At 47.5% G+C, this 27452-nt stretch overlaps 2 protein-coding genes across 3 annotated transcripts in view; one reads left to right on the top strand and one right to left on the bottom strand.

Moving 5' to 3' along the window:
* Nucleotides 1-16727, top strand: part of PGS1 (phosphatidylglycerophosphate synthase 1) — a 41201-nt gene extending 24474 nt beyond the window's left edge. Inside the window, exons 6-11 of one of the 2 annotated variants that reach the window (XM_030533917.1) lie at nucleotides 90-279; nucleotides 861-1039; nucleotides 4261-4794; nucleotides 10489-10637; nucleotides 14174-14316; nucleotides 16640-16727. In XM_030533917.1, coding sequence (XP_030389777.1) covers nucleotides 90-279; nucleotides 861-1039; nucleotides 4261-4794; nucleotides 10489-10637; nucleotides 14174-14293 — 1172 coding nt within the window. In that variant the 3' untranslated portion in view covers nucleotides 14294-14316; nucleotides 16640-16727. The remainder of the gene's footprint in view (nucleotides 1-89; nucleotides 280-860; nucleotides 1040-4260; nucleotides 4795-10488; nucleotides 10638-14173; nucleotides 14317-16639) is intronic. The other variant, XM_030533918.1, reaches the window with a different exon arrangement.
* DNAH17 (dynein axonemal heavy chain 17) overlaps nucleotides 15171-27452 on the bottom strand; it is a 104678-nt gene continuing 92396 nt past the window's right edge. Inside the window, exons 73-80 of the mRNA XM_030534893.1 lie at nucleotides 26827-27054; nucleotides 24941-25132; nucleotides 22784-22963; nucleotides 22139-22321; nucleotides 20485-20667; nucleotides 19520-19663; nucleotides 18252-18477; nucleotides 15171-16821 (exon numbers count right to left, since the gene is read on the bottom strand). Coding sequence (XP_030390753.1) covers nucleotides 16574-16821; nucleotides 18252-18477; nucleotides 19520-19663; nucleotides 20485-20667; nucleotides 22139-22321; nucleotides 22784-22963; nucleotides 24941-25132; nucleotides 26827-27054 — 1584 coding nt within the window. The 3' untranslated portion in view covers nucleotides 15171-16573. The remainder of the gene's footprint in view (nucleotides 16822-18251; nucleotides 18478-19519; nucleotides 19664-20484; nucleotides 20668-22138; nucleotides 22322-22783; nucleotides 22964-24940; nucleotides 25133-26826; nucleotides 27055-27452) is intronic.

Genomic DNA, 27452 nt, shown 5'->3' with positions numbered 1-27452 from the left:
CTCTTGTTGGGGGGGGTCCTGGCCAGCAGATCTGGTGTTGTGGTAGAAAAGTGGCTCCATGTATAACTACATTCCCAGCTCTCTGTTAGGCAGGAATAACTCTCGGACCATGCTACTTCCACTGCTGAGAAGGTTTCCAGAGCAAGTTCGTGTATCCCTCTTCCACACTCCAAATCTGCGTGGGCTTCTCAAACGCCTAATCCCTGAGCGTTTCAACGAAACCATCGGGCTGCAGCACATCAAGGTTTACCTCTTTGATGATAATGTGATCCTGAGTGGGTGAGTCCTGCCTCTTTCCATCCTTATAAGTATTCTGTGCTGCATTTGAGTGAGAGGGAATTCCTGTTGTCCTGACTAGAGTTAGAGAGGTCCAGTCAGGGATGTGGTAAAGAAGCAGCACTCTTAGAGCTGAAAATGCATATTGCTGGTCTTGAGACACGTGCTGATAGCATTGTTTTCATTTGGAACCTGCTCGTACCTTTGTGAGCTCTATGGTGTTGCAGCTGTCCCAGGATTCAGAGGGAAACCTCTTTGCATCTTGCTTTTGTGGCTCTCTTCCGCAGTAGCTGCACCGAGTTAGGGAGCTGCATTGTAAGCTGTTTGGGCTGGTCATCCTGTTCTGTGTTTGTACCATGCCTAGCGCAGTGGTGTCCAGGTCCATGAATAGGGCTCCTAGGTGCTAGGATAATACCAAAAATAAATATCATTCTTGTTGGGGAATGTTCTTTAAAAAGTGAAATTGGGGCATTTTGTATTGTAATTCTTCAGTTGTATCTAGGCCTGTGCAATGAGATACGTGATGAGGATCGTGTGGTTGTGCTCTTTATCCTGGCCATTCTTACCCTCCTCTCCTTCCGCAGTGCAAACTTGAGTGACTCGTACTTCACCAATCGGCAGGACCGCTATGTGTTCCTGCAGGACTCTCCTGAGATCGCAGATTTCTTCACTGAACTAGTGGATGCAATTGGAGATGTGTCGCTGCAGTTACAGTCAGATGATACAGTCCAGATGATGGAGGGGATGGTGCATCCTTACCAAGGTATGATAGTCATCTGACCTGTAATATGAGGGTGATATGGTCCAGGTGAAGGAGGGAATGACAATGGGAAGAGATGGATGGGGTGGGTCTGATTCCAAATACTTTATGGATCACTGGGGGTTTGATGTTGGTCAGCTGGGTGTGGGGAATCCCCTTCATCCCACCTGTTGAAAAACCAGGATTACTAGGAATTGCCAGACTGGATCTGCCTGGAGGTCTGTCTAGCCCAGTATCTTGTCTCTGACAGCAGCCAGTGCTAGCTGCTTCAAAGGAAGATGCAAGGAACCGCAGAAGTCAATTATAGAATAACCAGCCTGTAGGGTGCATTTCTTCCTAACCCCACTCGTTAGTAATTGATTTAGGCCCTGAAGCAAGAGGGATCGTATCCTTTCCAAGATTCTTAGCTATACTAATATAGTTCCCTATAAATATCCTGAGTGTATGTATGACTCCAGTCTATTTCCAGTGAAGAGTGTTTTGCACTCAGATGTGTTCTTGGCTTTCAGATAAGTTCCCAGTTGGAAGGAGGCAGGGACCCTATGGTGGAAGAATGGGCAGACAGGAGGGGAGACTATTTCAGATGACATGTGGTACTCTGGTAACGGTGTGTGTGGGTAAAGCTTATGCTGTGGACAGAAATACGTATTGCACAGTGCATTGTCCAGAGCATTAGACTCCTGCGACTTATGTTTAGTACTGCTTCCATAAGACAGTCTCAAGTACAAAGCACATGGGACTGTTGCCATGTTCCATGGGGAAGCCTAGTTCAAGAACTGCCGACTAGCAAAGCTGCTTCCTGGCAGCAGGGTGTCTTAAATGTCAGTAATGTTCCAATGTGGTGCTTCCAAAGCTAAATGTAATAGAAGGTGGATCCAGTGAGCAATGACAATCCTCCAGCAGACTGATTTTGTGTGGGATAATCCTGGAGGCAAACATGCCTGATAAAAAACCTTTCTTTTTGGCGGGTAGCATGCAAATATTTATTTGCTGTGTCTAATCAGATAAATAGTCTTTTACAGTAAGACTCCTTAGTGTGTTCATCCTTCACAGGCCTAACACCCCACTGACTAGTTGCCTAGACACAGCTCTTTTACATTTGGAAACCTTGCTCCAGTGAGTATAGATTACTTTAGTGTTTGGAGCAAGTATACACGCTCTGGGCCCTGTCAGCCTTCATCAGCTTGCTTTACAGGTTGGTCCCTACTAGGAGCCTGGGACTAATCTTTAAGCCCAAGAGAGAAGCCTGAGCATTCTTCAGTGGTAGCTAGTGTTAAAGAGCAATATAAAATGTAGTGTGTAGCTCCCATAATGGTGGTAGCAAAGGGTGCTTTCAGCTCATCCTGCCCACTGTGACATAGAAGATGGACAAAACCTACCAAAGGAGGATCAAAAAGAAAGGTCTCTTGAGTGAAGGATGCACATCTCCTTACTTTGTAGCTCCCTGTTATCTTCCAGAACGGCTTGATAGGTCAACGTAGTGCTTATTGGTGCTGTTCCTAAACTGGGCAGCAGGGATCACTGAAAGTGACCTAAGGGTCACCTTCCCCTTGAGAGAGGAACAGGCCATGTCTGCAGCTGTTTTTAATGTTTCTTCCCCAGCCCAAGGAGATCTGGGAACTGCCCTTCTGCTTAGGGGCATGTTATTTTGTGGCACTACAGTGTGGAGACTATCAGACGTGGGGAACTGAGTGAAATCAAAAGGAGACTCTTTGAGCTGAGACACGTTGAAATACTGTAGTCAGGCCTTCATCCATATGACATGATGTGGGTGGGCCTCTGTGTGTGAGTGAGTGGAATGGGTGATAGTGCTGTCCAGTGTGCGTGTAGAGGGTGCTCTTGCATTTCCCCATAGGACAGGTAAAATTGCTGAGTCAAATCACAGGGTTTAGGTAATGGGATTCAGCAGGAGAGGAAAGTGGAACAAACGTGTCTCCTTCACACACCCACAGTTTAAATTGTGATGAGATTCACAGATCCACCATAGGCTTGTTAAGGTTGCATGTGTGTTTTTGTTTTTTTTTCCCAGTTCCCAGCAGAAGAGACTTGAGATCCCTTTGTTATAAAGTACAGTAGAAAGTTGCTGTGATCCTTTGACTGGATCAAATTTCAGTCCCTAAGGAAAGCCCCAGTCTGATTCAGAAGGGATTGTTCTGTTCTGCAGTGAAGTTGTGGGCGGTGTATCAGGTCTGCATCTGGTACAAACAGGATCCTGCACTGCACTCTTGGTAGACAGCACTTTACAGGCACTCAGATACCACTGTGAGGGGTGCAGTGTAAGAACCTAGCAGAATAGGGTGGCATCAATTGAGTACTGTTCTGTGGGGCAGATGAGGCTAGTGTCTGCACTCTGCAGGTGATAAGAGAACCTTTTGTAGAAAAGTAAATGAGTGGCTCTTATTTCCCTCTGGCATTTGCCTAAAATCCCCATCTGGAAATTCTGCTGGCACTTGGTTCCTGAGGGATTTTTTTTCTCCCAGAAGGTCCCTCATTAAGCCACCTGTGCAAATAGATAGACTGTGTGAATATAGGCTGCCTTTGGCACCTTCCAGTCCTCTTCAGAGGGCGGTTGTGGTGCAGAGCTTTCCCGGACAGCCGTTCTGCCCCAGCCCTGCTTGGAGCCTCTTCACTTCCCACTGAGTGTGACGGCCTGCCCATGTCAAGTCTTCCCTCTGTGGAGTGACTGGTGTCCCTCCATCATGTGCTGTGCTACTGTCCACATTTCGATCTTGGAGAGGCAGCAGACTATGCAGTCTCCATGGCCGTGGTTTCTTTGGGTGGCTTCCGCTGTGGTCCTGACTGTGTGTAGTTTCCTTACTAGGCAATAGCTACCACATAGCCCCATGTCACTGATACTCAGACCTCAGTGCTTCAGGAGCCAAACTAGAAAATATTACCTGAAAGAGCCACAGGAGTGTGAATTCATTGCTTCATTCACCATAGTGCTGGGTAGTCATATTGAAACAGCATAGTTCATTTTTATATTTTATCTGTTATTCTCACAGCAAAATGACGGACCAAGCATCATTATTTTATCAACTACAATTGGTTAGCAACATAGTAAAAGCATCCTGATTGGTTAATAATGAAATCACGCAGTGATTTAATAGCATGTGCTGCAAAGAGCCACGGGAGACATATTTAAGAGCCACTGGCGGCTTGCAAGCCTCGGCCTGAGTTCATAGCTCTATATCTTTTGTTAGTCATTCCTTGTTTTCACTCAGGAGACAAGACGGCATATTGTGAAGTGGCAAATAGGAGAGTAATGGAAGTGATCAACGCTGCCAGGACACGACAAGAACTCCGCATGCAGACTTTTCATGGAAGGCGTTCAGAAGGAGATCCGTTATTGCCCCAGCAAGACCCTAGTGCAGGAGGGGACCAAAAACCAGAACCGGACACCTGGCTTTATCCACTAATTCAAATGAAACCATTTGGGATTCAAATAGATGAGAGAGTCACAGAGACATTGCTGACAGAGGCAGAGCGAGGTGCCAGAATATACCTCACCACTGGCTACTTCAACCTCACGCAAGCCTACATGGATCTTGTTCTGGGCACCAGAGCACAGTATCAGATTCTACTGGCCTCACCGGAGGTGAATGGGTTCTTTGGTGCCAAAGGGGTGGCAGGTGCCATTCCTGCTGCCTATGTTTACATTGAGCATCAGTTTTACAGTGAGGTGTGCTGCCTTGGCCAGCAAGACAGGGTCCAACTGCTGGAGTACTCCAGGAATGGATGGACTTTCCATGCTAAAGGTGAGACAGCCCGTTCTTAGGAGGCCTTCTGTAGAGAGATTGAAGGTTAGCATAGATACAGAGCATCCGGCCAGTGAGAGGCTGGGTGGGTGCTTCATCCAGTTCTAAGCTATATGTCCCTGTCACAACATACTAGGTCCAAAACATGCATACATCTGGATGGCTCAAGAGATTGAGGACGGAAATTGGTCTCTCGTCTCTAGGATTCTGGTTCAGGTCCAGTCCAATCCCAAGTCAATAGTGACTGGAAGCAATTATTATTTAACAGTTCTTAATTATTGGAACTTTGAGTAAAAGTCAAAGATGGATTGAACTCCCCGCTCCATTGAGCTGGCCTCTTCCTAGAAGTGTAGAGTAGAGGAATCATGGGGTAGGGAACTCATGCATTGTATTAAATTACAAAATTACTTTACCTCTCACAGACATGTGCATGGGGGGCGGGGAGGGAGGGGGAAGAGAGTGATTCAGACTACACTTAGTGGGGGAAGAAGAGGCATCTGGTTCTACTCATGACAATGGTAGCAGTTCTGATTCATAGTTTCTCAGTTTCCTGTTGCACTGATCTAACCCATTTACAGAACAGGAAGTGATGCAATTAGTCCTGTTGTAAGGATGTGAAAGGGATTGGAGTGCAGGAAATTGGCAGGATCTTCAGTGTTAACAGGAGCCACAGTGAGCCAGCAGTGACTCCAATGTTCTGGGGTATCTAGGCCCCCATGGGGATGGGTCCCTGACCATCTTTACAAACCTAACGGAGGGCTGGATGTACATAGAAGCATCTCCCTCTGCTGTACAAGAGTTCAGTACACACAGAACAGCATGGCAGAATATGTAGAGATGAGTAGGCAAATACATATGTGATCTCCAGTCCCTGAGAGATTGCTTCCACAGTGCTCCTGTGAGGAGTCATGTGCCAACCCGTGTGGCCTCAGAACCTTTCTGAGCAGTAGTTGGTAGCTGCAGGCATGTTCAATTCCCACAAGTCCAGTGCTGCTCAGACTGGAGCATAAATTCCTCACTTTCTTCAGCTCCTCTGTAGTCTCCTGCCAGAACAGTGAGACCCATACTCTCCTGCTCTCCAAGCAGCTGTACATACGTAGTTGTAAATTGTTTGCAATTCATGAGAGGTTTTCATAGTTGAGTGTCGGTAGGAAGTCTGTTTAATTGTGCGCTTTCGTAGATAGGACTGCTGTGTGTGGAGTTGAGCTCGCCTCTTTGCAAACAGCTTTTCTGTCTCTCTAGGTTATTATACAGCTCTATCCCATAGCATCTGACCTCTTCACAAATATTCATGACTTATCTTTGCAGCATCCGTGTGATATAGGAAAGTATTATACCCATCTTGCACATGGGGAATATAGGCCCAAGAGAGTAAGCCATGGTCACACAGGAAATCTTTGATATCCCTGCTATTCAAGTCCTTGGTTTCACTCAGCTCTGCTGATGGCCTTCAACCCCAATCCACAGCACCTGTTGCTATTCCAGTCCTGCTCAAGTAGAGCTGGCAGTTTTGCCAGGTCATGTGGTGGGGCACCCTCCCCTCGAGACAACCACGGGTCATTGCATGCAAGATCTAGTCCGGTGTTAATGTTTGTTTCAAGAGTCAGCTTTGCACTGTGCTGAGGGGCCTGCTCATTGTCTGCAGCATAAATCCAATTAGAACAGTGGAACGGTGCAGTTAGTCCCTTGAGCCAGTAACAGTGCATCCCAAAGGCCAGGGCCTGCAGCTTTCGGAGGATGTCTGCCTGTCTGAAGACACTGGCTGTTAATGATTGTGGGAATGCCACTATCTACCCTGGCTCCTGCAGGGCTGCTCGGAAGAGGGTTCAGAGGTGATGGGAGAGGAAGCTGCTGACTAAAGCCTTTCCTTGACTAAGAAATGTGTGTTTTTCCATATGTGCTACCAGTGGTGAGAGCAGTAGTGGAGACAGCTGCAGACCTTTCTGGCAGCATGTCCTCTAACCTGTGTGTGCAATACCTATACCACAGCTTACACTGCTTGCAGTGCCTGTCCAGGGGAAGGCTTACAGACGGCCCTGGAGTAGATGCTCCCATTCAGAAGAACCCGAGCCTGCTTGACGCAGTAGGTGTTTTGATTTCCAGGAATTACATGCTCAGGTGTCTGTAGAATACTCATGCTGCTGGATAGTGCAAGTCTGCAAGTGGGGTTCCCCAGGGCAGGCATAGAGTGGTGAGCTAGGAAGGAATGCATTGCTTTTCCAAGGAACCTGAAATGTTCCTGGGGAGCAGTTCTTTACTCTATGGGATTTGCCTTCTTAGAAAGAAGCCAAAGCCTTTCCATGCATCTGGGCTTAGAGGTCGATTTGTTATGTTATCTATGTGCAGGAGCAAAGGAGTCTCCTGAGCTTCAGCAGGATCAGTGCTGGAGAAGATGTAAACCTGAAGAAACATGGCATGTCAGCCTTTTAGATCATGTTTTCCCTTCTGAGTGCTAGAGGGGCTGTCTGCAGTCCCCATTTCTGGTATGGTTTGCCCTTTGGCTGACGTGTGATTCACCTGACCTGTTCTACTCTGACCCCAGGCAGCAGAATGATGCTCAGGACTGAGAGTGGGCTGAAAGAGGAGATGCAGAAGGGGACCCCAGAGGCAGAGTTGAAATAATCAAGCTTAGAGTTTGGGTTTTGGAACAGGGTGTGGGATCAACCCCAGTTCTCCTAGCTTCTCAGCAGCAGCTGGGCATCTTACTTCCTTTGTCAGCCTTCAGAGGAAGGCACCCTTTAATCTCTTGCAGGACCTGGCTCTTCTATTCTACAGTGTTTTGGCTGGGTAAGCCCTGGTTAAACACTTGATGTCCACACAGACAATGTTGCACAAGCTTTCCCACTGCTGCTGTGATTGAACTTGCCCTGAGTAAGGCTCAGTGCTCTTATATCTTACACAGCTGCAGTGCCAGTGTGCATGGGAAATGTCAGTTTTGTACCTAAGGAGATTTCCGTGGCCTGTACCTGAGTGCAAACACGCAATGGTGGCAGTTCCTGACCTGGTGAGGTGAGGAGCTGTTGTGTCTCCTGCTCCAGTGTCAGGTGATCAGGTGCCAGATATGTGTCCTTTGGGACCCATTTGAAGGTTCTTTATTGCCACCGAATGAGGATTGGGAAACTCTGCCTTCCGCTGCTGGAAAAGTGAGTCATTGTGTGAGCAAACTCCTCCTGGCACAGTCACAAAGCCAAGGCTACAACAAGGGCTGAAGGGTTCCCTCCTTTGGCTACATGAGAGAGGGAGGTGACTATATTCTCCCCTTAATCACTACCCCAGCTTGGCAGGTGGGTTCCTGCCATCAATTTCTTGCCCGATCCCATATCTGCTGTTACCAAACTGGCCCTATCTGGGAATCTGCTCTAGTCAATCAAAAGTGATTGTGGGAAGTGCTGGATCTCTGCACAGCTCATGTTGCTTTGTGGATTTCAGGGGCTCCCTGTGTGGACAGTGTCCAGAAATTCCTACCAGGCTCTGTGGGTGTGGTAGGCTGTGGGCTGGGCAGCTGCCATTCTTGAACTGGAAGGTGTAACTGAAAGTGGCACGGGGGAGGCGGCTGGCTTTGTGGTGCTGTGGGGGTGGGGCGTATGTTACAGGAACAGGCGGTGAATCGGCAGCCTCTTACTCAAGGCATTCTTGGAAGTGCTTTTGGTCTGAATTAGGAAACCTGCATCTATTCAGGGACTAGGTGGTTTTTAAGCTATAGCTTCTCTGCTGTGCTCTTTGTGTGACTTGTGGGCTGGGAAAATGCATCTGTTAGGGATGTGCCCAGGACTTGCATGTGCCTTGCTTAGCAGAGAGCAAGCAACTCCTCCCTTACATCAGCGTCTGTCCAGCGAGTGGCCTGTCAGGCGCCCTTCAGCCATAATTTAATAGCACCTCTGGGCGCTCTTCTACCCTCCATCTTACAAACACTGTGACATGCCTGAGAACCAGGCCTGGGCTTGTGAACTACCTTCCTGGTTGTATGACACCAGACCCTAATTCCATTTATATCTGGCAGGGTGTGGGTTTCCCTGGGGCTTTAGGGTATGTTTCTCTTGTGACTAGAGTTGGAAGAATGAAGAGGAGCTCTCCAGTATCTTTGTCTGGGGACTGGGAGTCCCAGGAAATTGGATTATGCTGTGCTAGAAATAGGAGCAGTTTGAATTTACCCGCTGGTAATGTTCAAGGGAGTGAGTTGGTGTGATCATTTGTACCTGCCCTACTGGTCACAATCTTGTAGGAATTCACTGGCCAGAGCCAGCCAGTGCCATTGTTCAGAGTCTTCATGATGCCATCTCTTGCAGACTGCCCTCAGTAACTTACCAGCTCTCAGTCCAAGAGATTTTTAGAGAGAACCTGCGGGGGGGGGAGGGGAGGGCGGAATTGGGCTTGTGCCCCTGCTATGGTATGTTTTTTTTTTTTTCTTGCCTGGTGGTGAAGGTCTGAAAGCCATTATAAGCTGCAGAGAAAAGGCAAGGCTGTCTGCACACGTGTACCGATTCCATTCAAAGTTTGTAGAGAACTCAAATGAAAAAGTTACAGAACTTCCCAACCACAGCAACCAGGGAAAAGTCTGAGAGGTAAAAGTGCTGGTGCTAAAGATGAGGCTGTTCTCTGCCAGGGTGTCTGCTGGTTACTTAACGAAACACAAAGACGTAGAGAAATTGGAGGGATGTTGTTCAAACCCTTTCATAACAGCTGACAGCAGTGACCTGGTTACCGTTAGATAGCAATGCCCGGAGCCAGTTTCCCTTGCATTCATAAGCTACCTGCAGTTGAGAGATACGACAAGGGAACTGCTCACTCCCACCTGTCGTGAGGAGAAACAGAAGTGTAAAAATCACATGGGGTGAGGTCCAGAATGGCACGTAGTCTTGCTGCTGCCAGTGGAGTGGGCCTTTGGCTCCACGCAGGGAGGAACAGCCCATCAGTGCAGGCTTGGGGGCGGATGGCACAGCACAGAATATCACAGCATTAGTGCAATGCTGCATAGTCCTCTGTTTCAAGAGGGCAGATCTGCTAGGGGACGGGAGGGGCAGCATTAAGGATGATTGTTTTGTAGATGGACAGATTTTGGGCTGCATGTTGCTGTTCAGATGTGATCTCTCTCCAGGGGAGCACTGAAATAGCCATGTTTGCAGAATATCTCTCTGTGTTGTGAGGGGAAATGGAAACTGAGTCAGGGTTGCTGTGCAGATCTCCAGAGCCCAGGGGATCAAGAGATCTCTTTCCAGTCACTGACGAGAACGCTGCAGGCACATTTCTCCAAGGCATTTCTGTGTGGCCTTTCTCTACTGAGTACTAGCCATTTAGGGTTATGTTGGAGTCATCACTGTTAGAGCTGCTGTGTGCACTTTATTAGGCTTTAAAAATGATGGTGGTTGCCCTTGGGAGTGTCACTGATGAGATCCACCTCAGGGTGCCAAGGCCACATTGTCCCCCAGAGCACAGGAAGTAACTAGTGTAGAGAACCAGAGGCAGGTGTAGCAGAGGGCTCTCCAGGGCTATGTTGGGCTCCACATGGCTAAGCTGTCCATAAGAAAGCGTCTCTGTTTCCTGGCAGCTTGCTTTGTGTCATGACTACTTGCAATTCCTGTAAATCCAATAAAGCGTTTAAAAGAAATGAAAAACATTGAATAAAAGCAACTGTTGGAGGTTCCCATGGTCACTTCCTTTGTCTGCCATATTTCCTTTCCCCCTCTTTTCCTGCAGGCCTCTGGCTGTACTTGGCAGGAAGCAGTCTGCCCTGCCTGACTCTGATTGGCTCTCCTAATTTTGGGTACAGGTCGGTTCATCGGGACCTGGAAGCTCAGGTTGCAATAGTGACAGAAAATCGTGACCTGCAGCAGCAGCTCCATCAGGTTGGTGGCAAATGTGAGGAGGTTTCATAGGGTGGGAGAGTGTCAGTGAGGTGATTGCTTTAAAAATCTTCAACTACTATAATTTCAAACCTTCCCTAGCATAGGAGAACTTCAGGAACTGTCAGTTAAGTGACTATTGGTGAGCTGTTGGCTACAAGTGCCCACTTTTAGGAACTAGAGGCCATAACGAGAATGGTCAGCTGAATTTGGCCCTGGAGACTAACCAAACAGAGATGAGACATTCAGAGTAAAGCTACTTAATCTCATACACGCTGCACATTCATGCCTTGCCTCCATGGTTTGGGCATCTGAGCTTTCAGAAATGGAATTCAGGGTTGCTGACCTCTCACCTGTAAAGTGCTTTGGATCTTAATTACTTTTATCACTCTACTTGCAAACAAACGTGTCTAACCCCATGTAAATAGTTATATAAACCCCACCTTGGCTGCCTATAGATGACTTCCTTTTTCACAGGATTTGGGGGCTGGAGAAGGGAAGGGGATCTGCACTCAGCATCTCCATTACAGTAAGAGAATTTCTGTCCTCCTCTCAGGAAGAAGTGTGGTCCTGTTTTTAATCCTGACCATAGGCTCTTTTTCAGTGGTTTAAAGACCAGTGTTCCGGTTTCGTGTATAGTCAGCTGTAAAGGGGTGGGCAGCTTGGGTTGTTTGGTGTCGTCTTGTCTCCTCTCTTAGATAGTTTTCTCCAATCTAGTCCTGGAATTGGCATCACCCTGAATTCCTGTGATACCAAAATGTTCAGCAGTGAAGCAAATTGGATCAGTGTGTGTGTTTCATGTGAAGCTTTGCAAAACACGTATTGGATAAAACTCAAGCCTGGCATAGGAAGGCTCAGCCTCCATAAAAATCAATGGGAATTGCATCTCTTACCCCAGAGCTGAATTTGGCCCACTGAGTCAGCCTCATATCTAATCCGGCAGGGTTCTCTGTGTCTTACTGGAAGAGTCACATGAATGTTTCACTTTATTTGGCCTGTATATGTTTTTATCTGTAATGAGAAAAATCCATGAAAATATTTTTGTAACGAAGGGATTGTGTAAAGCTGAGAAGAATGACTGCAATGACTCAACAAAGCATTTTAGTGAAGTGCATATGGCTGAATCTCCCCAGTATACTAGAAGTGACCTGGAATTTGACCACCTTTTTCATTGCTGTTTGATCTTTGTGTGGAGGCTGTTCTGTGCTGAGACGAAATCTAACAGAACCTCTAAGGAATCAGTCTCTCACTTCCTCCTCCCATCGTACGCTGGTTGGTATGGTTGGAATAAGTGTTAGAGACGTGCTGTTTTGTGAACTATATGCAAAGCTCTCAGTAAAGACTTCATTTCCAATCTACGAACAATTGAGGGGTTTGGATCTTCCGGTATTGCGAACCCTAGCATTAAAAAAACATGAGAACCTAAACTGTATTTAAAATATCTTTGCCTTCTCTTTTTGAGCCTTTAAGTTTCATGTTTTCATGCTTTTCTTCACAACCAAGAGGGAAGAAACTTATTTTTTTTTAAATGAAAGCTGAGATTGTCAATTCCAAGGTGCAGCTTTAAGAAAAACAAATATTGTGAGCTGGTAGTACTGTTCTTCATTTGTGAAACTCCTGTCCAGGGTGTGATTGGACAGCTCAGTGTGAATCATTTCTCTGTCATCTGCCTTGATTTGATGTGGGGAGGCCCAGTTGGCATTATGGGAGAGAAATCACGCGTCTCACATACGGTAACTAAGATTTTGTAGTCCTATCTGTAAGTATGGCTAACAGAAAAAGTACAGCCTCTGGGGCTGCATAGTATTACATTACAGATTTGGATGGGGTGTCTGAGTCCCTTCTCTTCCCTGCAAGAGGCTGTGCCAGTCTTGACCTGCCTTTTTTACTTGCAGTGCAGGATGGGATCACTCCCTGTTCTGACACCCCTGCAGTGGGGGGAAAGCAGCAGGCTTCTTTTTGTTTTTATTTGGAACCTTTGTCACTTTTAGTTTGTTTCCTTTGCTGCTGATATTAGACAAATAGTCTCCTGTTAGCACAGGGGCTGGTGATACAAATGCCTGACTAATGTAGGCTCCTCAAACGACTGACCTTCAGGTACCAGTAGGGTGGGGACTGCTGTGGAACTCAGGAGTACCCAGGCCTTTTATTACTGCAGTCCTACACGTTGTATCGTTTGAGATGTTTCCAGTGCAGATTCCTACAGTCTGAAGGAAATTGGTGATACATTTTAATAACCACTCTCCACCTGTATTGTAATTGACAGCATGGACTAGAACCCACATTAAGTGCTTTGAAGCATTGTTGCCAAACATATGCAGCAGTCACTCATCTCCAGCCATGTTTTTCAAACCAAAAACAAGGACGGGGTTAGCCCAGGTAGGAGTCAAACTTCCGCTTCAAAAAGGAATGCTGGAGACGATGCTGAGCAGTCTCAGATGGCTCTCTGGCTGCTGGATGGGGGAACCAAAGTAAATAATACTTTGTTACAAGTTTTGAGTCTCAGTACAAATAACTGAACTGAAACTAGACTATTAGCATTAAGTGATTGACACCCTGCCTCTAATGAGGGTTTATAGTGGGATTTGCAACACTCTCCATTTCTGAAAGCCGGAATCTTGTACGTTCAGCCCTTTGTGTTTATTTCCCATCATTTGTGGTTCCTTTCCTGATGTGTCAGAATTCAGAGTGCTTATGGGCTGCCTCAGGGAACGACTTCTGTAATCTGTGGAGTAGAAATTCAGGTATTTTTTTCTACATCTGACAAAGGTACTGCTTCTTGTTTGCATGTAGAGTAAAACCAGAAGCCTTGCTAGTTTTGCAGAAAGAGCCACTTCTACCTTTGATCAAACCACTGCCTTTCATGTGCTGTGTGAAATGTCTATTGTAACAGAGATGGTTCACTTCCTCTTCCAGTTGTATTGTTTATACTTTAAAGGCACTTAAGCATTTCTGGTAATTTAATTGAAATCATGACTGCATATTCATTTGAAAACACAACACTAGAGCTGTGTCTAGGATGAGTTCTGCAAACCACTCTCTTGAGATTAAAGTCAGGTTTCCTTTTCAGGCAATTACAGCTAGGGGTTTGACTTATGTTATTACTATAACTGTAGTTTAGTTACGTAATTGGGATAGCTGTAGGGCCTGATCCTGCAAAACCACCCACCTTGGGCCCTTTGAGTTCCAATGTTCAGGTTCTGAGTATGTTTCTCCAGAATAAGATGTGAATGCGGCTCTTCAGAATGCAGCTGTCAAGCCTCAAAATGTTGCTGCAGCAGTCATACCTCAGGGGCAGTTGCCATGTGACATTCCCCATGCTCACAGCTCAGTGGCTGGCTACTTATCTACAATTCACATCACATGGAGGGGCAGGCTGGGTTCTTAGCCCCTGATGCGTGTTCAGCCCTGTGAGAGAAGAGTGATATGCCTCTCTGGCCAGGCAAAAGCTGTGACTGTAGGTGCACCAGATCTGGCTAGGGTGGTGGATGATGTGAGGGGACGATGGTGAAACTGGCTTTTGGGATTTTGTCTTGTAGGAGCAGGAGCAGCTTTATCTCAAATCAGGCGTCGTGTCGTCCTCTACATTTGAACAGCCAACCCGCTATGTAAAGCTGTGGGTGAAGCTGGTAACACCTCTGATTAAGAACTTCTTTTGAAAGGAGCAAGGATCCTCCTCTGGGTGAGTCTGAAGTTGTTCAGCTCCAGGAAGAACTAAAGCTGAGTTGATTGCACTTATTAATGCAGTGGGAAGAATCAGCCCAATGCTTCCCTTGCACAGGGAAGGTTTTCAGTGCAGTGGGAAGCTCTTTTCCTCAGGGCCTATATTCGATTTCCATTTGAGGGGGTTATATCTCCAATGCATGTTGTAGTCTAGCAGTAACTAAGGATCCTTTTCAGGAAGGGAGAGGCAGGAGTCCAAGTTATCCCCATGCATTGATAAGACTTTCTCTTCTGAAATGGATCTCTTGCAATGGGGACTCAGCCTAGGGTCAGGCCTAGATCTTACCCTGGCCAGCCAATGGGAGACAGTGTGGGAAAATCTCAGCTGCTCTATGCTTTCCTGCCTGAGTTGGGATTAAAGAGGGGAAAAAGTCAGCACTACCTCTGGCTTTTGCTTCGTAAGGATGAGGTTTCCTCTAAAATGCCTTTATCACATGAATGTTTGCTGACACAAGGCCATCTGTTGTCTTTCCTCCTGTGACAGTGGACTCACTCCAGTTAATCCCCTAGAGTTGGTGAAGATGCTGACTCAGACTTTAACTTTTGCCAATTTTCATTCCCAAGAGCCTTAGTGTTGTAGCATGTGTGTGTGTTTTCTGGTCCTTTACCTTCACTCAACCCTCTGGTTCTGGGAGCCCAGCTTGCTTGCTCTGGGTAAGTGCCAGCCACCTGCCACATCAGGGTAACTGGTTCTAAACTTCCTTCGTATCCAGGGATTGAAGAACCCCGCACTATTGAGGCCTCATAAATGGCCAGGTCAGCCCTGGACCACCAGCAGCCTGGCAGTTGCCTATTGCCGTAAGCATTCCTTCACAGCTCTCCCCCCTCGGCTAAAGTCAGTGTTGACACTTGAAATAGAAGATGCTGAGGTTTTATCATTTTGTCTTCAGGCAGTTGAGTGCTGCTAGCAGATGTTAAATAGCAAACTACTCCATACAAAAGAGAGAGAGGGGTTGGGTTCTTTTGGGTGGTCCGCCCCTAACTAGCAGTGGCATGAAGGCGAACCAAAATCCTTTATGCTCCAAACAGCTACACTATGGGAGCTGGCTCCTGCTTCTGCCACAATGGTTCCCCTCGGAAGTGAGAGGTGAGTTAGCTTTCATGGTCCCTGCACACAGTACCAGCTGTGAGGGGCCTCCTATCCACTGGTGACAGGCGTGCGAACACAAACCGCTTGCCACTCCTAGTGCTTTGGAGAGCACCATTTCTCACCTTTTTTCTGTGTTGTTTCTCATGAGTCTTGTAATGACTCTAGCTGTATTTCAAAGGCTGGCTGTAGTGTGTGGTCTTCTAGGAGCACAAGGACAGATAGACATCACATCCTAGAAACAGAAGGACATGTGCTTTCTGACTGACTTCCCACCCAGCTAGAAAAATGGGTAGTAAACAGGAAGCATGGCCAGAGTGTATTCTTTATGCAGCCCTGTGGGGCAGGTGCTGGAAGGCTTAGTAGCAGATGCTTAAAGGTTGCTCGGGGTGACCTGCGTGTACATTTCCAGTGTTGAAGTACAGGCTAGCACGGAGGCTGTGACTGTACCTGGGCTCTCCCCCTTTTGTCTGGTCTGTTTGCTTGGAAGCTCTTTGGGGAAGGGACTGGAACTCCAGCACGTGGCCCAGCGGGACCTTGCCTACATATGAGCACTGAACAGGCACTAAGTGCTGAGGAATCCAGATGGTCACATACAGACTTGGGGTGTCTTCACTACTACACGTTAAAGCACTTGAACATGGCTGTGTAGTCGTGGCACCAGTGCTGTGAGCACTTTAAAACCCCACCCTCACGAGGGGAGTAGCTCCCAGCACCGGTGCACTGTCTGCACTGTCACTTTCCAGCACTGAGGGGGGTGTCTTTTCACCCCCCAAGGAAGAAAATTTCAGCACTGTAATGTGGTGGTGTAGACAAGGCCTTTACTTTGGCTTCAGTGCTGGCACGAAGTGCTTTACTGTAACCTGCCTTGTGGAGTCCTCATGGCTGGCACCTCTCTGATGTGTATTGTGACACCAATGCACTGGTGGCCAATTGTTTTATCCACCTGAGCACTAACACCATCATTTCATGAGCACTAACACCATCATTTCACGTTTCTTTTATTGTCACTATTAAAATACTTTGGGGGAGACTAAAAGTTGGGTGGAGTTTCTGACTAATGGGATTGGTGTTGAGCTGGCTGGTACTTTAGCATGTGGAACCAGTGCTTTGCTTAGGCAGTAAAAGTTTAAACCTGTAAGAGCAAAGCAACAGCAGCAAGAATCCACTTAGCTGGCTTCTCTTTTGTCTTCAGATTGAAGGTCCAGACGTAGGTGGGGCCTCGCATGCGAGTCTTGTAGACCGGGCACTCGTAGACGTTCTTGGTGTCCATACGGTCCACAGGGATGGCTCTGATGAAGATGACTGGCATCGAGGGCGTTAACTCCTTCAGCCGAGCGTCTGTGATGACACCACTAGGAATGTCCCACCGAGCACCTGCAGTGTATGGCTTAGTCAATATACCAGCTGCCATGGGGCGTTTTCAGTCAGAAGGTTCTATTTGCTGTATCTGCTGGGGGGAGAGTTCTCCTGGAAGCATGGTTAAGGGTCAGCTGGAGGACCAAAGGGCTGTACTGAAGTAGCCTGGGCTTAGTCACCCCTAACACTATTACTAGAGTCAATTCTGTCCTTACTCTTCCTCCCCCAGCACCCATGTCAGGGGGCACTGCACAGCTTAGGGAAGAATGGAAAATATGGAAACTCTCCCATAGCATCTGCTGGGCATGGACCTAAGCTTGACAGTACAGTGATCCTGTCACGGCCTCGTCCCTCTGTGTTTATTAGCTGTGAGGGACCGCAAACTAAAGCTGAGAACATTCCCTTCTCACTTAGACTTCCTGCGTCCAGTCATAGCTTCCTTATTTATACAGGAGACCCAAATACTGTCTCTGCTCTGAGGTTCACCTGTAGCTGTCTTAATTTCCAAAATAAATCAATACTAATAGGCACTGTTTGTCTGTTAGATGAGGCTGCCCTCTGCTGGCACGTTTCTGGCAATGACACACAATAAAGGCTACTGCTACCCAAACTGAACTAATAGGCTACTCTATTAATGGGTTCTGTTATTGCAAAATAAATGAGCTGGCTCTAGTTCACACTATGCTCCTGCAGTGCTGACAAGCATGACATCAGTTAGTCCTTGACTACTGCTTGGGGAAGACTAATTGCTACTTCTGACAGTAATGAGTGCTTAAGCATTAACTAGGTAACTAGCTATCTGTAGGCTACCTTAAAGTTTAGCAGGGACACACTGGGTTTTAAGCAGCAGGAAAGATCAGCACTTAGATCGCACAGTGTCAGGTAAAGTGGAAGCTCTGAGTAGAGCTCACAGGTGGGGTGGAATCATTGTTGCAGCAGAAAAGTACAGGGTCAGAGCAGGGCTTGGAGACTAGAAAGATGCACAGTGTAAACCCTGCTAGAAACTGCTGCCTCAAACCAAGCCAATTCAGGAGCGAGGGGAAAGGGCCTGGATCACTTATTGTAGGGCAGGACAGTGAAGGCTGAGATGGTAGGATGGTTGTGGAGAAAATTAGTACATTGTAGCAGGATACTGGAGATTAACATTCAATGTTCAAAAATGTTTCTGAGGAGCAAAAACTGTACAGAGTCAGATTGTATAGCATTTACCTTCAAGAAGGGGGGAGGGATAGCTCAGTGGTTTGAGCATTGGCCTGCTAAACCCAGGGTTGTGAGTTCAATCCTTGAGGGGGCAATTTGGGGATTTAGTTGGGGATTTTCCTGCTTTGAGCAGGGGGTAGGACTAATGACCTCCCAAGGTCCCTTCCAACCCTGATATTCTATGATTCTAAGTGTGTGCTGGGCTAATTGTTCAGGTGTGGCTCTGCCAAAAAGAGGTGGTCTTATACCTTCCATGAACAGCCCATGCACATAGGAGCCTTCTCGCGGTGGAGCCGTCATATCCTCCCGGTTTTTCTTGGTCACTTCCACTGAAAGACACATCTTGTCAAGTGGCCATTCATTCTTTCTGGCCATGGACTGCATGATAGCTGTGAGAAAAGACTGGGGATTGAAGAAGCCTGCCAGCCACACTGTTGTGGGTAGTGCAAAGTCAGTCGTCCAGGCCTCTAGTTCCTGAAAAATAAAGCAGCAGCAGCTTAAAGCCAAGTACACAGGCTGTTGAATGGGTGGAGTGATACATTGGAGTTGTTACTGCCTTTTGGGAGAACTGTCTTTACAGCCTCTCTTTGATTTAAGACCCTCATCTTCATCGGATTGCGATTTCAGGGGGGACAGTTAGTTGTGAAAGTAATGGCACATGGCAGACAGAGGAACACCTGAAGTAAGTTTCCAAAGAATAACCCTGTCTCAGCAGAGCCCCTCTTTGGTCTGTGATGCTGCAGGTGGACAGGGTAGTCACCAGGGAGATGGCACCAAGCTGAGACTCTTTGGAAAAACTAAAGCTTTGTCTTCAGTGGGGCTTTGCATCAATTGCAGCCATTGCTGCTGCTGCACCACTGCAAACCTCAGGTGCAGGTGAAGAAGGTTGTGCTTTGCACTAGAAAAGCAGCTGTCATGAGCTACCTTTTGGGGTTTGTACTGATGCAGCTCCATTAAGCGGCTGGACATTAAATGCTGGAATCAGGGCAAGTTTATAATGAAGATTACAGATTTAGAATGAGGGTACTTGCTCTTTACTGTTTGGTTCTCCTTCGGCACCACCCACCTTGGTTTGTAATGCCAACGGTGTGCTTGAGAGAAAAGAGCCACACTCCACCTTCCCTCCTTCTTTGAAAGCCCTGAATTCCAGGCACAAATTGAGGCAAGAGGGACTTCACATCTCTTTAGACCCTCAGTTTCAGCACTGAAAGATGATGTAGCCCTGGCTCCTAAGTGCACTTAGCCCTTCTCACTTCAGCACTGTGCTTTCAAGCCATGGTGAGCTCAGCAGCCCAGGTTCATGCAAAGCAAGCTAGATTTTTCTGGGCTTTTGAGAAGTGTTTGAGCTCAGATGCTCTTTTTAGTACATAATTTAGATCCTTGCAAGCAATGCAAAGCACCTTCACATACTTAGCCCTGGCCAGACAGCAATATTTGTTCCATGAGCAACAGTTTGGAGAGAGATCTTTGGCCCACAAAGGACCATGAAGAGAGGCTGGAGGTGTAGCAGACTCACCCGGACCCGAAGCAGGAGGTCAGCATACCAGGCTCCCAAGCCAAGTAAGGAGGGGTAGGCCTGGTTTGTCCAGAAGTCGGGCACATTATCATAGAAGAGAGCATTAGACAATTCCTCCATGTCTGTTGTGATTGTCAGCTCCCCCTTTGAAAGAAAAAGAACCACGGTGTAGTTAAGCAAGAACTGGCCCATTGTGTTGGAACCGCCTCTGTGAGCAAAGCTCTAGCCAAGCTGTCACACTGCCTATCAGTCACAAGGGGCTCAGCGCCTGTTTCTGGAGTTGTGAACATTATAGCTTGGTTTACTGACAGGGAGCAGGGCCTATTTTTGAAAAATAGGACATTTCCCATCATTCCTGGGTCTGTCTTTAGTCTCCTCCAACAGAGAGGGCCCCATCCCTTACACCTGGGGCTCTACAGCGAGTCCAAGGGAGTTCCAATTCCTGTTAGAGATTTCTCCCCCATAAGAATTGGCAGGGACACAGAGCTGCTTTTTTCAAAACAAGCCAGCATTTTAGGCAACTGGGACATAGCCTTTGAGTCCTTAGGTCAGCACTGAAAAGCCACATGTAAGACAAGCTATCTCAGCAGAAGCAACTGCCCCATCATCCCATGGCCTCTGCAATCCAGCTCAGTCTCCCTCAATGTAGGTGTTTGTACCTTTGTGCACATGCACCCACTCACTGAGCTTTTAGGCGGCAGCAAATCTGCAGGCTTCACAATGAAGGAAAGAGTCGTGTTGGCTGCCTTACAATGACTCTGTAGTTAGAATGTACATTGTAGTGAGTGGCAGAAGAGAAACTCGTAGTAATCCAGCAGCTCACATTACCAAACCTGAACTGAACATTTAATTCCACTGACTTTGTTTGTAGAGGCTGGTATATTGAAAAAACCCAAACACACACACAACCCAGCAACATTACCTAAGTTACTACCATGGTGTAAAGCAGTATCGATGTCACACACCTTCAGCCCCAAATTTAACTCTTTCAAAGAGCGCCTCATTTCATTTGTCAAGATGTTCATTCTTTCACATTCCTGAAAGGCCACCACAACATAGGGGGTCTTCTCTGCTGCTTTAGCCATGATTTCCAGCATATTAAATGGTTCAGGTAGCTTTTCAATGATTTCATCTAGGACTTGCTTGACCTGTAATACGTAACACCAACAAACATTTTTAGCAAGGGAACAAATTCCATGTACAGAGCTTTGGACAGGTCATGGAAAATGTCATTCTTCCATTGATTTAACATTTTCAGTCTCCTGAAAGAATTTATCACTAACCTTTAATAGCCTAGAATTAAATTGGCCAATGAACTTGGTCGGTAGAGTCCCCCAGAGCCTTAAAATCAAGAGAGAACGAACTAGGCAAGACTGGACTTGCCCCTGAACAGGCTAGCGCTCAAAACCATCAAGGGTTGAAGTGGCTCCTGTTCCATTAAGTAATGAAGCTGGTGCTGCTCCCGTGACTCTGAGGATGAGTGGCATGGTACAGCAAAAACCCAGCACAATACACCTTTCAGCTCACCCAGGGGAATGGCTGCAATACCCACTGCCTGATTAGGATACAGCCCACTCTGTAACAACCTTTTATGTACTTGAAAGCTGTTATCATGTCTCCCCCTCTTGCCCCGTTGTCTCTTCTCCAGACTAAACAAACCCAGTTTTTTCAGTCTTCCCTCATAGCTCATGTTTTCTAGACTTTTAATCATTTTTGTTGCTCTTCCCTGGACTTTCTCCAATTTATCTATATCTTTCCTGAAATGTGGCGCTCGGAACTGGACACAAAATACTCCAGTTGAGGCCTAATCAGCACAGAGCAGAGCGGAAGAATGACTTCTCGTGTCTTGCTTACAACTCTCCTGCTAGTACATCCCAGAAAGATGTTCGCTTTTTTTGCAACAGCGTTACATTGTTGACTCATATTTGGCTTGTGATCCACTATGACCCCAGGTCTCTTTCCATGGTACTCCTTCCTAGGCAGTCATTTCCCATTTTGTGTATGTGCAACTGATTGTTCCTTCCTAAGTGGAGCACTTTGCATTTGTCCTTGAATTTCATCCTATTTACTTCAGACCATTTCTCCCTGCAGGACCCCACTTGTTATGCTCTTCCAACTCCAGATCCAAAGTGCAAGGTGGATAATGTGCTTTGGGAACTCTTTGGTTCCCCCAGTGGTGGGGATGAGAAGCTCCCAGGTGCTTTAGGGCTCTTGCAAAGCTGAGTGCAGGACCTGAAGTGACAGGAGGTGGCTGCCAACCAGTGCAGCTGGAGGAGGAGGAGATGTAGCTTTGAAAAAAGGAAGCCAGAGAGATTAACCATTTCCTCTCTCTCCTGCCCTACTGAATAATGCAGGAGGCTGCAACTCTCTGAAGCCCTAAGCAGGAGTGCCCCTGTTCAGTTACTGTGCTAGTCCATGGTAGCAGTGGGAAGGAGAGCTTGGTCAAGAGCACTGAGGCACAAATGTGCTTAAGAGACTGTTGGAGGTTCTTTCACTGGCGGGAGATGAAGCTATTACAGGATGGAGCCTCCTCTTAGTTCGTGTGTTTCTTCATGAACAAACCAGGGGCCGTAGCAGATTAATTCCTGGTTAGTACTGAAGGACAGAAACTTTTCCTACCTTTTCCTCTCGGGACACACCCGTCCCTCCTCCAGCATCAGACTCCTTAGGCTGCATTTCCAGAACTGTACGGAAAAGCTTTTCAGATGTGACAGTGAGGAAGCCAATTTCGGCATTGGGGTGGAGCCCGTAAAGGTACGGGCTCTCTGGGGGGAGGTTCTCATCAATGTATTCATGATAATCCTAAAAGGCACGGCAGAAAGCAAACACTGAGTGAGTAGACCCCTATTCCTGGACATGGCACTTAAGGCCTTTGAGCTCATCTAGCCTCACTCTGTCATGGAATAGGCGTCTTTGATGTTCCCGCCTGCAGAATATCTAAACCATCTCTCACTCTCCCACTGAGGGTGCTGTGGACTTACTGCCCTCCCTCACTAAGAGGTTTTTACTCATGTCCTTTCTCAGCTTTGTCCTGGTTTATTACTGAATTTCTCTTTCTTGTCCTGCCACTGTCCGCCTGGGAATCTTTCCAGGTTTCCATGGACTCTCCCTAGTGTCTCCTTATGTCATCTTTATGGGGTTCTTTCCAGGTTTTGCAGGGCGGTGCTCTTATCACACATACATCCCCAAGAGAGCCACAGCCTTTTGGCAGGTGCAGTGAACTGTGGAGCTCTCACCCCATAGAAGAGAAGAGCCTTTCCTCACCTTGTAATCTGAGTTGGGTGGAACTAAAAACCCTGGAGCCAAGGTCATTTCTCCTTCCAGCATCTCCACCCGGATGTATTCGCTCAGGTAAGTTCTACACAACCTGCGATCCCAGTCATCTGTGATGTGTCCCCCATACATAATTTCACCAAAGAGATAGCGAAGATCGTCCCATGGAACCTAGACGAGATGCCAACTCAGTGCAAAGTGATTTCTATGGAATGTTCTGAAAAGTCGCGGACAGCAGCGGGAGGCTTCACATGTCAAGTTAGCTTTGCTGTGCCCTCACCATGCAAGGAGTGAGCCCTTGGAGTCAGTCACACATGAGCAGCTCAGCATCGGCCGGCGGGGGGTGGTGTGGTGTGTGTGTGTGTGAAGAGCAGCATGGAGCCCGTACTTTCTTGACCATGTTCACTGGGGATTTCACCCCTTTCCCAGCACAAAGACAGCCCCCCAGGGGCGGATGAGCCTTGCCTCCAGATCATGTCTCTTTTCATTCCAACTGAATTTAATTAAGCTTTTGCCACTTCCATAACGCCAGGAGCAAGGAGTGTGCTTAGGGTTACCATCCATCCATATTTCTCTGGACATGTCGAGCTTTTTTGTCTTTAAATAGGCATCCGGGAGGAATTGGTAATAAGGTTAAAAGGTCCAGGACTGTTCCCCCTCCCTTCCCCCCCATACAGAGTGTGGTGCGGCATGGCTGATTGGGCAGCTGGGCCTAATTGAGTTGCTCCCATTGGCCTCCAGCAGCCAGAGCCCCCCGCACCCTCCCAGCACTCTGAAGGGGCGGGGCTGTGTGCTCCGCACCCTGGCAGTGTGTTTTGCCTCCATATGGAGCCAGCAGCTCGAGCGGTGTGGTGGTAAGGGGAGTCTCAGGGGCAGTCAGGAAGCAGGAGGGGTTGGATGGGTCAGGAGTTCTGCGGGCCCTGTCAGGGGGCGGGGGTGTGGAGAGGGATCGGAGCAGTCGGGACAGGTTGGATGGGTCGGGAGTCCTGGGGGAGGGGGCAGAGAGTGGTTGGATGGGGCATGGGAGTTCTGGGGGTCCTGTCAGGGGGCAGGGGTGTGGATAAGGGTTCAGACAGGTAGGGGGAGTGGTCTTGGGGGTCAGTTGGGGAAGGAGTTCCAGGAGGGGGTCGTCAGGGGACAAGGAGCGGGGGGGAGGGGTTGGAGGTTCTGAGGGGGGCAGGAAGTGGGAGGGAGTGGATGGGGCGGGGCTCTCCCCTTGTTCCTCTTTTTTGATTGTTGAAATATGGTAACCCTAAGCATGCTCCTCCCCTGGCTTGGGATCTGTGGTTTCATTGCTGGGAGAGGTTTTGCCTTCCAGCTGGATGTGCTCACATTTCAAAGGAAAACACTGAAAGGGGGGAGGGATAGCTCAGTGGTTTGAGCATTGGCCTGCTACAACCCAGGGTGGTGAGTTCAATCCTTGAGGGGGCCACTTAGGGATCGGGGGCAAAAATCTGTCGGGGGATTGGTCCTGCTTTGAGCAGAGGGTGGGACTAGATACCTCCTGAGGTCCCTTCCAACCCTGATAGTCTATGATTCTAAGAAGGCTGGACAATCTGAGCACACCCTGCTGCTGCCTGAACTGATTAGTTAAATGTCCATCTTTCACCAGTCTAGGGCCCCTCACTGGATTCACACCCAGCCTGCTGCCAAGCCAGCACACCGCCCCTGCAGGCTTACAACCACATTCCATCTCTGTTTTCAGACAAAGGCTGCCCCACACTACTCTCTGAGGGTGAGTTGCAGTTCACCTGGTTTTGCTATGCCCCAGCCCAGGGACATACAGCTCACACATCAGCCAGCTGCTGTTCAGTTGTGGGGCAGCAGCAGAGGGATCCTCCCCCCAAACCTGTGGAGCCCCCGGCAGAGCCTTCTTCAGTCCAAAGGCTGTTGGAGCCCTGTGCTTCCACGTGCTTCCCCCCACCCAGGAATCACAGAATCATAGAATATCAGGGTTGGAAGGAGGTCATCTAGTCTCACCCCCTGCTCAACGCAGGACCAATCCCCAACTAAGTCATCCCAAGCCTGACCTTAACCTCTAAGGAAGGGGAGGTCTAAGCAGCGCCCTGCATTTCCCCTGTAGTGCTGCTTTTTGTAACCTGGGGACAATCACTCTGACTTGCTGATGTTAAACAAGCACGTTCTGACCTTGACATTAGCCTCCAGGTAATTATACAGCACGTTGATGGATATAGTCAGATCGCCGTTGTTGAAAGGATATGACCGATTCCAGCCCTGTGCACCAAACTTACGCCTTTCAGCTACCACTGCGTGAAAGTAGCAGAGCGCAAACAAGATGCACTTAAATTCAATTTCTTTGGTGCACATTTCTAAAGTATCCTAAAGCAGAAGAAAGAGGAAAAGAACATGCTTGCATGCAGAAGAGGAAATGTACCCAATGGGTGTCTGAATGTAAAAAAACAACTTCTCTCAACTAGCCAGCAGAGACGGAGCTGAACCGTCTTTACCACAAAGTGCACACAGGTATCAGCTTACGCATGCTCTCAATAGCTCACGTGTAGTCTCAGCAACATTGACTGCTGCTTGCCCAGAATTTACTCATAGTACATTGAAATGTGTGAGAGGGAAACTCCTGGCCTTGTCCACACACCTTAGGCCTGGTCTACATCGGGTGGGGGGGAGGAGGAATTGATGTAAGATACACAACTTCAGCTACGAGAATAGTGTAGCTGAAGTCGACGTATCTTAGTTTGGCTTACCTCCCGTCCTCATAGTGTGGGATCGACAGCTGCAGCTCCCCCATCGACTCTGCTTCCGCCTCTTGCCCTGGTGGAGTTCCAGAGTCGAAGGGGAGCAAGTTCAGGGATCAATTTATCACATCTAGACGAGATGCAATAAATTGATCCCCAATAGATCGATCACTACCTGCCGATCCGGCAGGTAGTGTGGTTATACCTTTAATGTGATGTGCTTATAATCTGATGAGAAATGACCTCTTAATTCTAACTGTCTGCTCATTTTAAACTCTGGCACTCTGTCAGTGAGTTTAACCCTAAATATCAATAATAGTAATTACTACTACAGCTACTGGTCACATGCCTCTGTGCTTCAGAACCAGGCAATAGCCATGTATTTTGATCAGGCTTCTTCCTAGAACTGTATTATCTGTATTGTCTCTGATACTTACGCACACCAGGGTGACCTACAGTTCTTAATTTCAGAAGCTCATCTTTTGCACCAGGCCCAACAATGCTTAGATGTAGGAAAAAAGCATATGCTGAGCTCTATTAATAAATTGGAGACCTCATCTGTGGTGAAGGGCCCTTCCCTGCACTTAGTACCTGTGTGTGTTTGAGGGCCAAGGGCAGTAGGGCCCTTAAAAAGCTTCACCTGGTGGAAAGATTCTACCAGTTCTGGAACGGGTTGTGGAACACTCTAAGGCTACACACCATAGCATGCTGCAATTTTCCATTATTTACCGGCAGAGAAGAAATGACTCGTAATGACAGAGTATAGTATATTAGCCTACAAATAGAAACTTGCAGCCAGTCAAAACACACAGCTGCAGTAGAGTGCTTCTATAATCAGACAGGTTTGGCATGACCTCACCTCATTTACTTATTTTTGAATATTGCTGAACAGGACTGTAAGGATTACAAATGTACTCTGTCCCTAGTAAAATCTTATGTTATGGGAACACTGACAGGAACACTGGGAGATCTTTAGTGGCCATCACAAGGGTACTTTTCCACGACACTGCAGAAAACACACACAAACCTTTGGAAAAGCCCTGTAAATGTGGCGATGCCTTTACGAAGGGCTTCAGTATGAGCCTAGTGCACTGAAAGGAACAGAGCTAAGAGGAGTCAGACTAGATGACTTAGGGGTAAACTATGAATCTAGACACTAAGAAATCCATTTCCTAGGCAGGCTGCACTCTCTCTCCTGGAGAGAAAAGCCCGAAAAGAGAGAGGCCTTACAACTTCTAATAAAGAGCTGTGACTGCAGAAAAAACGACAAAACAAACCCATCCAGCTTTAAAAAAAAATAAAAAAATCCTGTCATCTGAATACCTGAGTGAAGAGATCCAGTGCTTTGTGCAAGTTAGCATGCATGCCAGTTGGTGGCTCATTGGTAATTTTAATGGCATTTTCCAGGAGTCCTTGAGGAATAATATGCGTGTCTGGAGTGGGAGCAGGTTCTGCACTCATAAACACCCTGTAATCCTCATGGCTGCCAATGCTGTATCTCTCAACCTTCTTATCCAGTGTGCTCAGCCACTTTGAAACCAGGTGGATATTCTGCAACACACACAATTTGACTTTACTTCTTGCTCCCAAAGTTGAATCCCGTACAGCCGAAGTCCCTCACAGTGCTAGGTGGGAAGTGCTGTGCTGGAGGAGGTGATGCTATTCACACCTCCTAGGCCTAGCAGCCCTGAATTGTTCACAAGCGGGAGAGATATCATTGGCCTGCTAAACCCAGGGTTGTGAGCTCAATCCTTGAGAGGGCCACAAAGGGATCTGGGGCAAAATCAGTACTTGGTCCTGCTAGTGAAGGCAGGGGGCTGGACTCAATGATCCCTTCACGATCCCTTCCAGTTCTAGAAGATAGGATATCTCCATTAATTTACTGTTGTTTCATTGGGGTGTGATACACTGACAAGGCCCCATGTTTCCTCCGGTGACTTAGTCACTTG

The sequence above is a fragment of the Gopherus evgoodei genome, chromosome 15 (assembly GCF_007399415.2).
Source record: "Gopherus evgoodei ecotype Sinaloan lineage chromosome 15, rGopEvg1_v1.p, whole genome shotgun sequence".
Taxonomy (NCBI): domain Eukaryota; kingdom Metazoa; phylum Chordata; order Testudines; family Testudinidae; genus Gopherus; species Gopherus evgoodei.
The sequence above is the reverse complement of the archived record's forward strand: the minus strand, read 5'-3'. Positions and strand labels throughout refer to the sequence as shown.